Source organism: Lissotriton helveticus, chromosome 4_1, assembly GCF_964261635.1.
Source record: "Lissotriton helveticus chromosome 4_1, aLisHel1.1, whole genome shotgun sequence".
Taxonomy (NCBI): domain Eukaryota; kingdom Metazoa; phylum Chordata; class Amphibia; order Caudata; family Salamandridae; genus Lissotriton; species Lissotriton helveticus.
The window spans coordinates 1455545239-1455562091 of NC_136063.1; the positions used below are offsets into that span (position 1 = coordinate 1455545239).

General features: G+C 48.1%; 1 protein-coding gene across 1 annotated transcript in view; it reads right to left on the reverse strand.

Moving 5' to 3' along the window:
* Positions 1-16591, reverse strand: part of SLC22A23 (solute carrier family 22 member 23) — a 610381-nt gene extending 593790 nt beyond the window's left edge. Inside the window, exon 1 of the mRNA XM_078688041.1 lies at positions 15401-16591. Within this exon, the coding sequence (XP_078544167.1) occupies positions 15401-15889 (489 nt within the window). The 5' untranslated portion in view covers positions 15890-16591. The remainder of the gene's footprint in view (positions 1-15400) is intronic.
* Positions 16592-16853: the final 262 nt, after the last annotated feature.

Here is a 16853-nt window from a genome sequence, read left to right on the forward strand (position 1 = left end):
GAGTGGAGTGGGGGAGTAGAGTCAGAGTTCTATAGAGGGGAGTAGAATTCAGGGGTTCAATAGCAGAGAGTGTTAGAGTGCACTGTCAGAGTGGAGTGTTGTGGCGTAGAGTAGGGTGGACTGCAGTGGAGAGGATTGGGATAGTGTGGTGGATTGGAGTAGATTGGGGCGTATTTGAGTAGGTGACTGGACTAGGTGGATTGAAATGGTGTGGATTAGACTGGTTTAGGGTGGGGTGGATTGGATTAGAGTAGGGTGGTTTGGAGAGGGGTGAATTAGAGTGGAGGGGTGGATTGGATTCGAGCGGGGTGGACTAGATTGGGGCGGTGGACTTGATTGGAGCAGGGCTGACTGGATTGGAGCAGATTGGATTGTAACAGGGTGAACTGTAGTGTGATAGGCTGGATGGATTGATTGAGTAGGGTGGACTGAAAAGGGGTAGGATGAATTAGAGTGGACTGGATGTGGTGGATGAGAGTATGATGGATTGAAATAGGGTGGATTGGTTTGGTTGGGGTAAATTGGATTAAGGTGGGCTGGACTGGAGTTTTCTGGAGTAGGGTGGATTGGAGAGGGGTGGAATAGAGAGAATTGGGGCTGACTGGAGTAAGTGGGATGGATTGGAGTGAGTGGGATCGATTAGATTGGTATGGGGTTGACTGGATTGAGTGGGGCAGATTTGAGCGGGCGGATTAGAGTGGAATGTACTGCAAAATGTGTTAAAGCACAACTTCAGAAGTTACACATAAGAAACAATGTCACTTTGCAATAAAATAATCCTCATCTTTTAAGAACAGCCCCCACAAGAAAAAAGAAAACAGTGCAAAGTGAGAAAATAAGAGTTCACTAAATAAATGAAAGTTAACTATAGAAAATAAATCTTTGTAATTTGGTTTGTCGTGCTGGGCACGATTTTGCCAGTCACACGCTTCTGTTTGCAGGGCACTAGATGTCAAAAAGAACAAAATAGTACCTTAATCACATCGGGAGCAGCATACGGGCACTGATTAAGTTGAACCAATCAGTGCTTGGTCCCTGGTCCTCAGAGAGGAACGGAAATTATATTAGGCCTGCCTTGACAAATTGGAAGGCTGTAAAGAAGAGTGCCAGGCAGGCCATACAAATGTTGAGCAACAGGTGGGTTCCAAGCCCTTGTTTGTTAACAACAGTGTCTCGCAAGTGAGACATGTATGCTAGCGCATGTTCGACCCCAAAAAGGCAAATACTCTTAGGGAAAGCAAGATGAAGTAAACCATGTGAAATGTAAATAGGGATCGAATCACTGACTTGGATTACTTTAAGAGTTTTTACCATTTTTGTTGTGAAAGCTATAAATATTGTTACCTGTAAAGTTAAGAACATGAATATAGAGCCTTCTCAAAGTCAGATTTTAATTACTCGGGACCGGCCCCACTTAAATCCCTGTCTTTACATACATAGCCTCCATGGTCTCCACCTCTATCCTTGCTTTCTACTTGTGCTTTACACACATACCCTACACAGTCTCCAGCTCTGCACATCAGTAGTGCCCCCCATTTCTTCCTAGGCTCTCGCCATCAGCTCCCTATAATCCACAAGCCCTCGGGCCAGCTGAACGGCTCACTTCCACCAGAGGGCAACCCTATTCATGAGATAAAAGCAGAGATGCAGTATAATCTCTGAAGCCCACAGGGGCCCCGTCTTCCACGTGTACTTGGCACCAAGGATCACAGGGTACCACAATGGCCCACTGCAAAATATCCATGTCCATGCCCAGTTTAGTCATCTGAGCGTTAATCTGTACTATCAAACTGTTAAAGCTTTGAACCATTTTGCTAGCGTCTGGAAGGTTTTTCCAGATACATACAACAAACTCTGTGTTTTAAAGTGGCCACTGATGTTACATACTCAAGTCCAATGACACCTGTACACAAGGGTCATCGTAATAACTAGGGTCCCTGTAGAATCCCAATAAAGTATAAATGTGCCCTACATTCAGATCCACGCAGGGAACCAGGAGTGATCTTCGATATCAAAGAGGCAGGCTTGCAGCTGAAATGGGGCCTCACCCACCCCAGTAGAGGAAGTCTTTGAAGTTGCCTAGAAAGTAAGGAAAGTTGGTGTCCTGGAGAACACCAAAGGCCCCAGGAAACAGCTATGGTAATGGGCAGCTTTTTCCAGGCCATGAAATTAAAAAAGGCCATCCTCCTTTACAATCAACATCCTCATAGCCACTGGGTGATAGGCCTGCTCCGTGATAAAAGTGCCATCAATATAAAAAATACAAACACACTCTTCTTTGCCTAGTCCTGCAAGTTTAACAATCTGTAACAATATGCAGAATAGAATATTTGTTGTATAAGGTCAGCTAGTTTTTGTGATCTACCTTAAAATCTTTTGCAAACCCAAGAATCAGCTCTGTTAAAGATAAAATCTGAAATGCTCCTTGGCGGGTCCTGAAAAAAAGGCAGGACGAAGGACATTTGGCACCATAGCAGGAGTAGGTACCATTTTCTGGTATGGCGGACCACAAAGATTTCCCAGTGTAAAGGATGTGGGCCGCCGCACCTTGTTATCGCTGGCTCAGCGATAACAGTGCAGGTGCTATGCCCACAAGAAAGGTGTGGGTGTTTGGTCACTCTTTCATCCAGAGGGCTTGGTAAGCCTTCAGGTCTGGTGATTATGCAACACATGCCAATTCAACTGGTTTCAACATTAGGTGGTTTGGTCGGGGGGGGGGGGGTGGAGAGGGGCTCAGGGAAATGGCCCTCGGTCAGTGGTAAACAAGCTGATTCAAAGGAGAATTCCACCTCTGGGTCCAGTGATTTTACATATGGGGGTAAGGCAATGATTTTACGCAAATTGGATATAGAGACCTCTTCAAGGCCAATACGTGTGAGGTCATGTGACTTACCAAGTGTTTTCCGAAAGCCTTCATTGTGTGGTCACATATAGTCCCTAGGAAGTCCTGGCGCTGGGACATTCTGAACGGGTGCTGAATGAGTCTGCTAAATGCCTGAACAGACGGTTTTGTAAGTTGTTGAGATAGTCTTGATTGGACTGTATCCCCCATGGTTGTAGCAGGGGTGAGTTGTTTTTTTCTTCCAGATAGGGTGCATTTGTCTCCTGAGGGCAATGCCATGTTTACGGGCAACATTTTCGCTTTAATGTGCCAATTTGTCTCTCAGGTGGTGGGGGTCCTATTTATGCTGGCTTGTGGCAGGATGAGTTCATGATTGGCAGGGATTTCAGGTCAACCTTGCAAGAACAGTGTCAGTGGGACCTCAAAGGGGTGTGCTTGCAGCTTTCAATAGAGAACCGGTCATTGGAGGAGTTGGCATGATCGCTTCCGTGGCCCCAGCCTAACTCAGCTCAGAGCTGTGGCACTTTTGGGGCACTGGGCTTTGGGGGTTTGAGGGGATCGTCCGTGCCGGGGGGGGGCCAAGGCATGGTCCAGTTGCACAGGCTGGCTCTTCGGCGGGGGTGCCCAAGCCGCAAGCGCTCTGGTGAAAGGAAGCTTTCTGCATGGAGTTTAGATCTGCTACCTCACAAAAGCAGCATTTAAGAGAAGCTCAGTCTTTTTTCACACAAGAGTGAAAACCCCGAGATGGGCAGAGGTGATCCGGGGACAGGCCACCCATGAGCTTATAGAACTAGTTGCTGGGGTGGTAGAGGTTTTAGGTGACTCGATGTATAGCTGGCTGTTAAAAACATATGGAAGAAACTAAAGTCATGTAAACATTTTGGATTGTGCTGTGATTAAATGATTTTCTAAGTTTGTTTTAAAAGCATAAATGAAATACGGCTCGAGATGTTTGCAATTACTAACAAGAACAACAGTTGGGTCAACTTGGGTGTCAGGCTGTCTCACTGGAGGGTGGAGAGAGGGGTGGGCGTGGGGACGCATTTGGTCCTGAATGATTGTGCGAGAAGGGACTCGACGTGTCCCGTCAAATAGGAAGTGTTGTAGAAACCCAGCTGGCAGGACAATGAATCACACAGAAACCATGATGCATTTATAACTTGATAGATAAAAAGCAAAGCGAAATCCCCAGCATTGAACTAACAATGCACGGCGGCACTGCAGCAATAAGATCAAAACACATATGCTTTCCATGACATGGTGATGCTACAATGAAAGGAAATCTAGACTATGAAAACTCGGGTGGGGGGGGGGCAAACATTGGCAAAAGGTCTGGCTTTGGCAAGCTTGCATTTTTCATGTATTTATTTTTGCAAACATAAAAAGGAGCATTGCATACCAGTCTACCAGCTCTGACAGTGAATCAGACTACTTTTTAGGTAGATATGCACATGTGCAACTGCAAAATGTCGCCCATCACAGTGCAGACATCCAATGGCTGAACAGGACTGATCCACTGCAGCATGCTACAGGCGGTGGCGCGCAGAAGCAAAATGTGAATTACACCTGAAAAGACCAATATATGAAGCGAGCGGACTGAAAGATCGGCTACGTATTTATATGTATTTTTCTTATGATTTTCTTTAGAAAACATGAGGCAGGCAAATCCACAAAAGCTGTCTAGAGGCCAGACCCAACATGCGTGTTGGTGCTGAAGAGTGCAGGAGAGGAGAAAGGGGCGATGCAGGGAGACTACAGACACAATGACATCACAGCTAGAGCTAGAGACACATGCTGACACAACACAACCACTGAAGTATCTACAGTTTGACAGACGGGATGGTAATAGGGACTGACACAGTTTCGAGCATGTACCAAAGTCTTATTGGCATGGAAGGGTTACCAAAATTGTCCTGCTTTCGAACCACACATTTTCTGTTCAATCATTTGTATTGGCATTTTACTCTAATAAGATTAGTTATAGCATGTGCACAAATCTGTACATGCATACAAATTCTAGAAAAAGTAAGAGAAAAGGAAAAGTAATGCTTTTGAACCACATCTGTTTGAATGCCACAGGAAGCTGCATCCAGCACATAAGCCCATGTTCTTCCACACCTGCGACACATGTACTCTTATGTGAAGAAAATTGCCTCTACCCATATTTGGACTGATGTATAATAACTTATTATCTGGTGTCACTAAAGTTTTTTTGTAGTTAGTGTTTTTAATAAAGTTGCTTTACTTTAAAAACAAAATATATATATATATATATATATATATATATATATATATATATATATATATATATATATATATATATATATATAGATATCACAATTCCACACCACATCCAAAGACCCAGTGAAGAGACCAACAGCAGGGCAATCATGGAAAACAGCTTTAATTCTCAAACACAGGCGAGTAACAGTCCCAAAAAGCCCCCAAAGGGCGAATGCATTTCGGCACGTTGTCTGCCTTCTTCAGCGCCAGGGGTAGAATGATTCAGGGAGGGTCATGCTTCTAAGGTGAAATACCTGCCCCCACCTGAAAGGTTGCTTTGAGCCCCGCTCTTTAAAGGAATATACCTTACACATACAGCTTCAGGTATATGGATGCATGTCAGAAGGTCAGTTGACTAGTCTACGTATCTCCGCATTGTGCATGGCGTGGCGCATGAGTTGGTATGTTACTCAAAAACACAATTTTCAATAACACTTGCTATAGCAAAGGAATACAGACTTTGTGGTGGCTGATGGTCTTCCATAAATACGTTAATAACCATTTGTTGAATAATTAAGGGCTTACAGGTGATTACATTGGCATGGTCAGACAAGAACAAAGCAAAACGGCACATGTCACTGTTAAGAGCTCATGTAAACAGGGCGCACATTCTCTTTGCACAACCTATAAGCTTCTAATGCAGGGATTTCCACCATGGGAGGAATGCACTTTGTACTGCTCTATGTAAACCTGGTTAGCTGCCTGTCATGGCCATCCACTTATCTTTATAGAACTGGGACTATTAATCAGAACAGAAACAAAGCTGCAACCCTTCGATCAGCACTTAACATATCATAAAACTGGCAAGTCTGGACCCTTCATCATCCAAGACAGCCGGGTTGGAGAGGTTTGAATTACACATGTTGGTTTGGCCGTAGCAAGGTAGCCGGCCAAACCAACATGCACAATGCAAACTTAAGTGGCCACTGCTCACTGCTGCCGATCTTTAGCAGCAATGACCCACTGGCCCCAACCTGCCCTCGTACTACGATTGCTGGCAAAAAGCATCACAAATAAAATGGTAATACAATTATTTGAATACCATTTTATTTTTACGCTCTCCGCCCAGCAGTGTGGGGTTGGGGCAACACTCCTCCACTCCCACTGATCACAATAACAGACACTAATGTCATTCCATTAACATTTATTTGAAGACAATGACCAGTGGGCCATAGGTAACTTCCCTGTAGTTATTGGTGCCCAGCGCAGTCTTTCCATGAGCTCCCGCTGGTCACAACGACAGACACCAATGTCATTCCATTAACATTTATTTGAAGACAATGACCAGTGGGCCATAGGTAACTTCCCGGCAGTTATTGGTGCTCAGCGCAGTCTTTTAATGAGTATGTATAAAGTTGTTATAACAATCCACCACTTGTAAATCTTTGGTACCCAGTATTCCGCTCTTACTGAATATCATTTAAGCTTCATTTACAGAAATAGCAAACCCAACAAGAAGATGGATGGAGTGCTGAAACTTTTCAAACACTCACCCCGGGTCACGAGATCAGAGTTAAATCCATCAGTCTTTTGCTCACTATGCCACCCCAGTTAGGACCCAACCATATGCAAATCCGTCTTGACCCTGATCCCATGGAAACAGTCCAGCCTGAACTGCCCAGCCAGGTCCTCCCTGGACCGGAAACTAGCATCCTGGGACCAGTTTCGGGGATTCACACCTCATCAGCCAGGGTAGCTTGAATCCAGTGACACAGAGAGTTGACTGGGGGTGAGTGTTTGAAAGGTTTCAGCACTCGATCCATCATCGGGTTGTGTTTACTTTGTTTGCCATAAGTGGCCAAGGGTACCCCCAGATGGGGGTCCCTTGCTCGCTGTGCCACTGGATTCAAGCTAGTCTGGCTGATGAGGGGCAATACCCTGAAACTGGTCCCAGGATGCTTGTTTTCAGTCCAGGAAGGACCTGTCCTGGCAGTTCAGGTTGGACACTTCCCACGAGGAGCAGTTAAGACGGATTTGCAAATGGCTGGTTCTGAACTGGGGTGGAATGGTGAGCAAAAGAACAATGGGTTTAACACAGATCTCAACTCGAGGGGTGAGTATTTGAAATGGTTTAGCACTCTGTCAATCATCTTGTTGTGTTCCTTTACAGACAATCAGATTTGGTATGCAGGAGGTGTCCACTTGGACGACTGAAAAAGGAGGCTTTGTTACACAAAATCATGGTCACTGGAGAAACGCAATTATGTTGCTTTTTTGTATAAATATTATTTTGCAGCATTTGCCATATAATTCACCATCTCTGGCATAATTTTCAGATTATAGCAAATATTGTCGTTCCAGCTCAATAAAAAAAATACTTGTTAGGGTACTGTAGTACTATGCCTGACACTTTACGAACAAGTACTGGTCACCTTCAGCTGAAGATTGAGGAATTCATACATTTAAACAGTTAAGAATTTCGCCCAAATAGTGCAAACATTCCCAGCTGATGGATTGGAAGAATTACATTTATCTGTGGCAGGAACCACAAATCTTGATTACTTAAACGCAATCCAGGTTCAAAGGAGAATTCATTCTCTCTCGTGAGATTAACTTCTCACTATTCATTCAATGCATGCTTGTATCTGAGTCCCATTTCTCAATGCATAAGTTCTGCTTAATATTAAGTTTTCTTTCATAAGAAAACTGTGAATTGATACAGCTCAGAGATCCCTTTTCCATCAGTGTGTAAAAACTGCAAAATAGCAGGAAAATGCAGTCACAGAATATGATGGATAAATGCCATTAATTTCAAAGTCATTTGTGTTATTTACCTTCCCTTAAACCATACTTCACTTTTACTGAAATTGGTATTCTATTTCCATGCACCGGTACAGGCAAGAACAAACAAATTGAGTAGAATTCACAGTAATACAGAACATTTTTAAATGATTCACCTAAAGTATGACAGGCCAAATGATATTTCACCATGGTAATATTTAATAGCTGGGAAATGTAAGGGGGCGAGCAGATTTCATGCCACTGGGTAATTAGGGACAAAATATAATCTTCTCCAGACCCCAGGACCAACGGTTCAAGACATTCTTGTGGGTTTAGATGCATCATAGCATCTCCCAGACTTCAGAATCCTGATATTAATAAACATGCTGCAGACGAGCTTGGTGTTCACGGTGCAAAAAACACTCCCACTGGCACTGGAATTATGCAAATCCGCAGCTGCCACGTAAGGTAGGAGGACTTGGATAGGAAATAGGCCCTGGCACCAAATTAAAAGTGCCCTCCATTGGCTAATATATAGCTAGAACGTGGCCCACATTGGCAAATCAGGGCAGTTTTCAACTTGTAAAGACAAACTGCATATTTGTTTTGCAAGGTATGGAAGACTGCGTGCATTTGGGCTGGCTGCAGGCAATGTTTGTACTAATCTCTGAGAAATCAGCAGTAACACCGGTAGGCAAGAAACAAAACAAAAAAACAACAACAAAAAAAACACACAACAGTGCATGCAATGAGCTGTCAAACCAGCCCTTCAGGGATTGTCAGATTGCCCTTTCGGCCAGTCTGACTCTGCTGCTACGTTTTCGTCATAATTATGGATTTAATGACGTTGAAACACAATTCAAGATCAGAAGCATACAGTTTAGATTAACCAAAAACAAAGTTTGCATCTAGTTCAACTTGATCACTTAATACTTAACAGAGGCACTGTCTTTGCAAAGGTTAATTGGTAACCTTTCGTTTGCGGAATTCAGTTCTTAAAATTATATTAATGAGGTGAAACTTTTGCCCGCACAGTATTGTGTCTTGAAGTAGCAAACTAATGATACTATTGAATGTACCACTTTATACCGCATAATTGACCTTTTCTTGCCACATAATTTAGTCAACCCTGCCACATAGTTTGGTCACGCACGGTCAGAAAATTCCAGTGCCCAGGCAATAGGAGAACATAAAATGGGCGCCAGTGCTCCTGGAGGCCTTGTGTGACTCTTCTGCCTGGCTCTTTATTCTGGCCTAGCTACAGGTGTTTTTGGTACAAGCTCCCTCCATGTGCAGGGGGGCCACGTGACAACTTTCCACAGTAATGGGGCACTCGGAGGATGCAATTTACAGCCATCAGCGAGGGCGGTAATAAGGGGCCGTTTAAAGAGGAGGGACAAGATAAGTGGTGTTCCACGGACAAGCCATCGGTGGGCAGCCTGCAGCTGCACTGACTCACATCGCCACCGCCGGGGCGGGCGGGGGGTGCACAGTGGGCTGCGCGCGCTCACAGGCCGCGGGCTTTCCAAGACGTGAACGTCCTCGTGCTGCACAGGGCGCCGTGACCTGCACGTAGAAAAAAACCTCACCTTTATTACACAGCAGTGCTTATCGCAAGGTGAGGGGCCCCACCGAGAAGCGCAGTGTTAACTTAAAACCACTTACAAATCAATTCAATGCTTCTTGTTGATTACAGGCAAAGAATGACACGTCCCCGGCGCCCGATAATGAACGGGGGGCGTTCTGGTGAAAAAACAGGAGGCTGAATGCTCTGCAAACATCTGCAAAACCCTAAGATGGCCTGCTGTGAAAGCACCGTTTGTGCACTGGACTCCCCCACACGCCCTTGAGTCGGGCCGCTCGCATTCATTCTGTTATAAAACGCTTATGAAGCCTGAGTAGAGAGCCGCTGTGAACTCGAACCAGTCACTGATTGCGCAGGTGAACACCTGCCTCGACCACCCCCGCGCGCGCGCCCTCTGCCACACCTGCCTCGCGGGAGGCCGCGTGCTCTCTCAGTGGTCGCCTGCGGGGCGCACTATTGCAATGGAGTCCATTAAGCGCACCTGTTGTCAGGAGCTAGGCATTGGCAAGCATTAAATACCGCTACGTCAGCTCCCTGTTATTATCCTTGGCCTGAAGCACGCAGACCATGGTTCACCCTCGCGCAGGTGATCCCTCTGGCTCTCAACAAAGCAGAGGGTCGAGCGGGAGGCCCTCGGCCTTCATGCAGCACAGAGATCACGAGGCAGCGGCCTCGCACCCCTCCAACCAGCTGATGCCGCACCGTGGACCAGAGGTCAAAGGTTGCCACCTAAAACAGACACCCACTGGACAAGACGCGAACCGTTTGTGGGCGGAAGGCTATGGGTACCAGGCCTCGCCCCCTAAAATGCCTCCTCTGCCCCTGCACTTCGAAGCAAACTACGAGAATTGGGAAAAAACGTGAACATGCACCTGTCCCCAGGGACGTTTGAAGTGCACCAAAGAGGCGGTCTTTCACATAACAGGTTTCGGACATGGGTTAATCCCACCTCGAGTACTAACTATACGTTCCTTCCCCGCACACATGAAAAGCACTGTACAGCAACCTCTGTGCGACAGGAAGTTTTACTCCTATATAAAATAATTACAGGTATAGTGCCATAAACAAGGAGCGAGTCTGCAGGTTTTAGCTCCTCCATTGATGAAGTGTGTTTGATGCAGTGATGAACCAATTGAGAGCAATTAAACCAATGTAATTAATAGGACCTCGGTGCTGTGTCGCAGGTGTCAACATCAGGACCGTACTAATTAGTAAAATAGCTATCTGTACAACGGTATAATAAATAAAGATTATTGGACTTGGAGAGCGTGCCATTTGATCTCCTGAAGTGCCTTGACAGGAGACTAGCCCATAAATTGAGCAGGGGCCAATAACTGGGGTAATTGACTGGATCCCCGTTTATTAACCCTGCAGTGTGTTGTCATATGCATTGACGATACAGAGAGCTTCACGATTGCGTTCCTTGGTCTGACAAAGAAGCTTCCTTCCAGAGAAGCTGCAGTCTGTGTTTACATCCCGACTCGCTGCTGATGCACACAAGGGCCCCTCGGTCCCATGGGCTCCAGTTACTGACGCAACATCTTAAGCACATACAGTGATCTCATGCCAGACTCCTGCCCTCCCTCTATTCTCACGTCTAGCTTCACAACCATTGCTCAACACACACACAAACCCCTTTCCTAAAAGGACACAGAACAATCCAATACCTTTTAACTTTTTTTGAGACCTGATGCTAAGGAGCCAGGCCTCCGGAGCCTCAGACACTCTTAGGCACATTTGTCCGGAAGTACAGAAGTAAAGAGCAGGTGCACTATGGGGGTGTGTACCTATGAACACCCTTCAAGGAAGTAAATTGCTTAGCATTTTAGGGGGCATGGTCTTTCCCTAACACAGATAAGACCACCATCTCAACTCTTTTCAGAGATGGTCAACTCGATTGGTACCTCCCCAGGTGGGATGAGACTTAACAAGTGAACAAAACATGGCCTTCAGTTTCTATGGAGTTTTTGGGTGAATGTGAGCTGATATTTCTATCACAAGAGTTTTTGGGGGGGGGGGCGTAGGCCGGAGCTAAGAACAAATGCACCAGGCCATTAATTAATCTATCCACCAGTGTTACTCAAAGGCCTCACATACTGCCACTGCCCTCTTTCTGCATGTCGGAACTGTCCATCCATACTCTCTCTCCTTTATGTTTAGTAGCGAGCAATATCTGCAGTGTGAACCATCCGCAAGAATGAATGTGTCAGAAATGTACAAGACAATTTCATTTTTCCTGACCATCGCCCACCCCCCTCTCTGGATAATGTTCTTCCTAATGGACAAATCCGTTCTCCTAAACCTCCGGATACTATGGGGTCTTTTTCACACCAGTCAACAATAAAAATTGCCTTTTTTCATACCAGGTTCAAGTGCGAAGAACGTGTGAAAAAACACCTTCTAGGTTTGAGAATACCCACGCATTTATAAAATTGCAGTCGACATTCACCCACACACAAGATGTGGCGTGTGTTTCTCTCTTTATCTTAAATGTCTGACGGGTGCGTGCCCTTTCAACCTGCAAGAGTGCCACAGACGTGCCTTTGAACTAGCGGTGCCACCGGCTGCTTAAAGCACCTTCGGCCAACCCCATGCCTTGGTCTCGACAAGCACAGGCCTCTTTTCTCCCTCTCGAGGGCTGCACACTCACTGAAACACAGCTAGGAGGGGGCTAGTGGCTGTGGTGAGGGGCCACTGGCGATTTGGAAGACTTTCCCCCCAGTGCAGTCAGAGGAGCGACTGCCCCGCAGCATGCGGTGAAGCGCGCCACTTGCGGTGCGTGTCGCCTGTCAGGACTGCGGAGAGTTTACACACTTTAATCCACAGGCACTTCGAGTCTGACTCGCACGTGCTTTCACTTACGGGAATAGCAGACATAGGTTCAGTGACACCGGAGTCGGGCTACTGAACCCTGATTATTGGTGCACTTCAGAGTTCAACACTCACCCAGGAGAAACATTTCCTTCCTGACACTAGGGCACATGCCACACTGGTTACGCCACTGATTAGCCAACGATTAGCCTTTTCCTGAACCTGATAACACGTGTAACAATAACAAATAATTCCATCGTTTACAAACATGATTAAACAGAGTCCGACGTCTCCAAACACATTTCCAAAGGGGATCAGCGCTTTTAGAATTCAAGCCACAGCACAGGAGTGTTACATTTCACCACAATACTGTCAAGTGATTGTTCGATTTGGGCCTTTTAAATTGTACTAGTCGTGACTTTTAAATTAACCGAGTTGTTGCTATTCCCTTTTTGTAATGGTTGAGACTTGTACTTCTTGTGGTAGTATTTGATTGTTTTTGGCTATATGGCGTATTTTTTAGTTTTTGTAATTAGCGGCATTTTCACTTTTGAGGACTTTTACTGGATCTAGCTCCCACTTTAAGGTACTATAATTGTCAGTTGCTTTGTGGCTTCCATTTATATTGCTTGTCAATTTTACATTTTAGTACATTGTGTTTTATAGTGATTTACGTTTGGTTTTCTTTTTACTATATTGGTGCTTATACTGTGGTTGTTATGTACTTGATCTCCATTCTTAGTTTTGTTTATTTTTTGGCTGGGCTTCAGCCTTTACAGTACATGAGTGCTGCTCTGCGGTTTTCAACAATTGCTACTGCCTTGCAATGTTAAGTATTGTCATAAGGCTGAAAGGATGGAATTGTTTTAGGTAATGTGGTTGTTACGGGAGCGTTCGGGTGAAAATGTGAAGCAACAGGGATTTCGGAACCTGGATGAAAAACGCGTAGGTAAAGTGTTTAGAAAAACACACCAAAAACAAGTGTGGGCAGCGTCAGAAGCAAGTGGCTCCTACAGGGTCAGTAAACAAACTATTTTCGTAAAAAAATAAATACTAAATGCTCTTTTGTTAAGGCGGGAGTTGTTTGCATGCTTTATTGTTTACCGCACTCTGTGTCGCTGACAGATGCAGTCACCAATGAGTCAGTCTAGTCTGACACGGTTAGATAACGAAAGTGAAAGCTGCCGGTAGATTGCTAAGGGAGCTCATTTGAGTGTCATTTTATCACTTGGCAGGGAGGCCGTGCGTTTTTGAGGTCACAAGGACATGCTGCCTGGTGATAATATGAAAAGCATAGCAGGGAAGAGGTAGGGGGTTTAATCCTCGCAACAGCCCCAATCCCCTCCTGTAAAAATAATGCCCTACGTGAAGGAGCTCAGCTCGTGAACAGCACAGGGAGGGAGGGGGTTTCTTCATATTATACTGGGAGCAGAGTGAATTTCATTATCATTAATATTATTTGTTTTCACTACGCAGTCTGAGCCTGGCAACTGGCAGAGTTGCCCCCTCCCTCGGAAAGCCAAGCACACGCTGCTGACAAATGGCGGCAACTGCAGGCCATGAGTGCGAAGCCGGCAGGGCCAGCGCGACTGTTCATCCTTCCAGTGCAGGACCACCACATTAGTCAATTGTACGCCTTTTATGTCAAGCGATTCGAAGCGTAAAATAGACTACGAAAGCACTGTATACAGACTGCCGTGTATTTACCATATTGAGTGATTTTAATTAGGAACCAGTATGCAGCTTAAAACTGGGTCGAAGTCTGCTTAAAAGGTTCTTGGCAAGTGCATGAATGTTCATTGCAGCAGGCCGGGGAAATGCAGTCTCTAGACGGGAACTCTAAATACGTGTTAGCCCCAGAGAGACAGATATTTCGGGCAACAACCCAGCCCTAGCGTGCCCATTAATGTTTAGTAATCCAGGGGAGATGTGTGTGTGTTAAGGGAACTCGGTGTGCGCGGATGGGGGGTTGATTATTGTTAGATGTGCCATGAAAGCTGTGTTGAGAGGGGGTTTGGTGTGTCGTGAACTGTTTGATAGAGGGAGAGGGGGGGGGGGGGGGTCTGCTGAAGCCGCCTGAGAGAACAATATAGTGTGAGTGAGGGCAGTGTAGGGAATGTGGAGGGGCAATAGTTGCTATAGTATAGGGGCGGGGGTTTCCTTACCATACCTTCCAGGACCACGTTATACCAGAGGCTGTTCCCTGCTTCTCCTCGCTTCATACATGAGCGGTTCCTTTATGGAGTATGGCGCCACGGAGCTGCATTGTAGAGCATGCGGTGCCATGCCGAGGGTACCCTGCATCCCTGACGACTCTAGTGGGGTAAATGGGGAGCTACAAGACATGCTGAACCATGCCGAGGGCGACAGAGATCTCTGACGAATCTAGTGGTGTACAAAAAAAGAGCGTCAATCCATGCCGACCCTTGTGAAGGGTGCCTTGCCTCCGAGAGGTGCTCAATGGGGTATAGTACATGGTACCCTGCCTGCAGAAGGGTCTAATGGACCCACGGTACCCGGTGTACCACGCCGAGGGTACCCGGCCTCTGTGAGGAGTTCAATAACGGGTATAATCACACTGCAGCACATGCCCGACAAAGCAGAGGTACCATGCCTCCATGGGAACAGTTTCGATGGCACACAATACTAGATATGTGTACCCTGCTTCAGGGAAAAGACTGATTGGGTATAATGGTGTAATATAGGGGTATAATGGTGCCACCGTGCCTTGCCGAGGGCACTTGCTTCAGTGAGGGGTTTGGCAGGGTAGAAGGGCGCTGGAGTGCAAGTTTCACCGGGGAAAGACTGCTTTAATTCTGTGTGTGGGGGGGGGGGGGGGGGGAGTGGAGGAGTTTGGCGGGCTACAATGGTGGCAGAGTAGTTGTACCATGCCGGGCCCCTCTGTGAAACGGGGATGGAGGTACTGGTGCTACTGTGCGTTCAGTACCTTGCACCGTGCCGATGTTGCCCTGCACCTGTGAAGAAAATATTGAGGAGTACGGTTGGGAATAACATTGTGACAGATGCTAGTGGTACAGAGTGTCTGTCACACCATGCCCCCCCACACCTTGCAGAGTACATAAGAGAAGTACCACAGGAGGGTTATGTATTGAGGGGTGTCCCGCTCGGAGCGGGGTCATAGGTCACATCACTCTTACCTTGCTGACCACGTTCTGGCCCAGGCCGGCCCGGATCTGGTAGCTCCACTCGCTGCACTGGCAGTCCTTGCCCAGCTGCGGGTCCTCGGCGTGGGCGGGGTGCTCCAGCAGCCCCCGGCTGTGGCTCAGGTTGTGCGCGGGGCCCACCCCGGGGCCCCCGGTGGGGCCGAGCAGGCGGTGCGCCGTGGCGTTGTCCCGGCTGCCCAGGCACCAGTAGTCCGGCTGGTCCAGCAGGAAGGAGTCCGAGAACTGGCTGAAGCCGATGAAGAGCATGGGCACCCAGGTGAGCAGCACCAGGCGCCGCGTGTAGGGCCCCAGGCCGCCGGCCACCGGCAGCACCTCGCGGTCGAAGTCCAGCAGCAGCGGGCTGGGGGCCTCCACCGCCACCGCCGAGCCCCGCCGGGAGCCGGGCCCCGGGGACGGGGCGGCGGGCAGCGCAGAGCCGTTCTCCTCCAGCCGCCCCGGGGGCTCTCTCCGCTCCGAGGCCATGCCGCCCGCCGGGCGCTCACATGGAGGGAGGGCCGCTCTGCCGCAGGAGGACCCCCCGCCCGCCTCCGCGATGCGGCACCGGGGTCACTCGGATGACAACCACCGGCGAGTGTCAGCAGAGCGCCGGGGACGGGCTGGAGGGATGCACCCGGGACCGGTCACTGGTCTGTAGCCCCTGGAGTACCCTTGCAGCAGCCAATGCTTATTTCCAATGCACGGGGTCTGTCACCGGGCCGGCGCACCGTGATTCCCTCTCTCGCACTGGTATTATTCCGGGCACAGCGCCTGATACCGAGCAGTGTACGTGCTGCCTGCACCCGGCCACTCTACTGCTTAAAGTACCCAAAGCGACGCCGCCGTGTGTGTATGAGGAGCGCCCTCGCTTCCTTCGCCCGCGGGCAGTGCCACTGCGCCTGCTTCCTGTATCCAGGGGTTTATATGCCGCCGCACATGCAGACCGTCGCTCTGCCTGCTCCCTGCACCCACGGCGCGGTGCCTGCCGTGTGCGGTGCCTTTGCTCCCCGGCTGCTTCCTTCCCTGCCCGGGTCCCTCGCTGCCGCCACAGGTCGCTGTGCGTCGCTCCCCCGTCCGCGGGTTTCCCAGGGGAGAGCCGGTTCCCACGGCTCTGGCACCGTGCACAGCTGCGGGTCCGAGCACGCCGGGTCAGTCTCCGTGGCCCCGCCCACTGTCACTCGTGCTGTGCGGAGCCGGAAGTGGTGGAGCCTCCCCGCGCGCTGCTCACCTGTCCCGCGCGCCCCGCCCACCTGTGCCTGTCAGCTGCGGAGGGAGGCGCAGGTGAGCTGTTGATGCCACTGCGCCTGACTGGAAGGGAGCTGGCCCTCAGGGATCTGTTGATATCACTCACCTTCCCCATGAATCTTAATAGGTTCTGAATTTAGGCGGAAACACCTTGTGTTTTTTTCTGGCTGACCTTCGAAAGCAAGCGAGTTTATGTGAAAGAGCA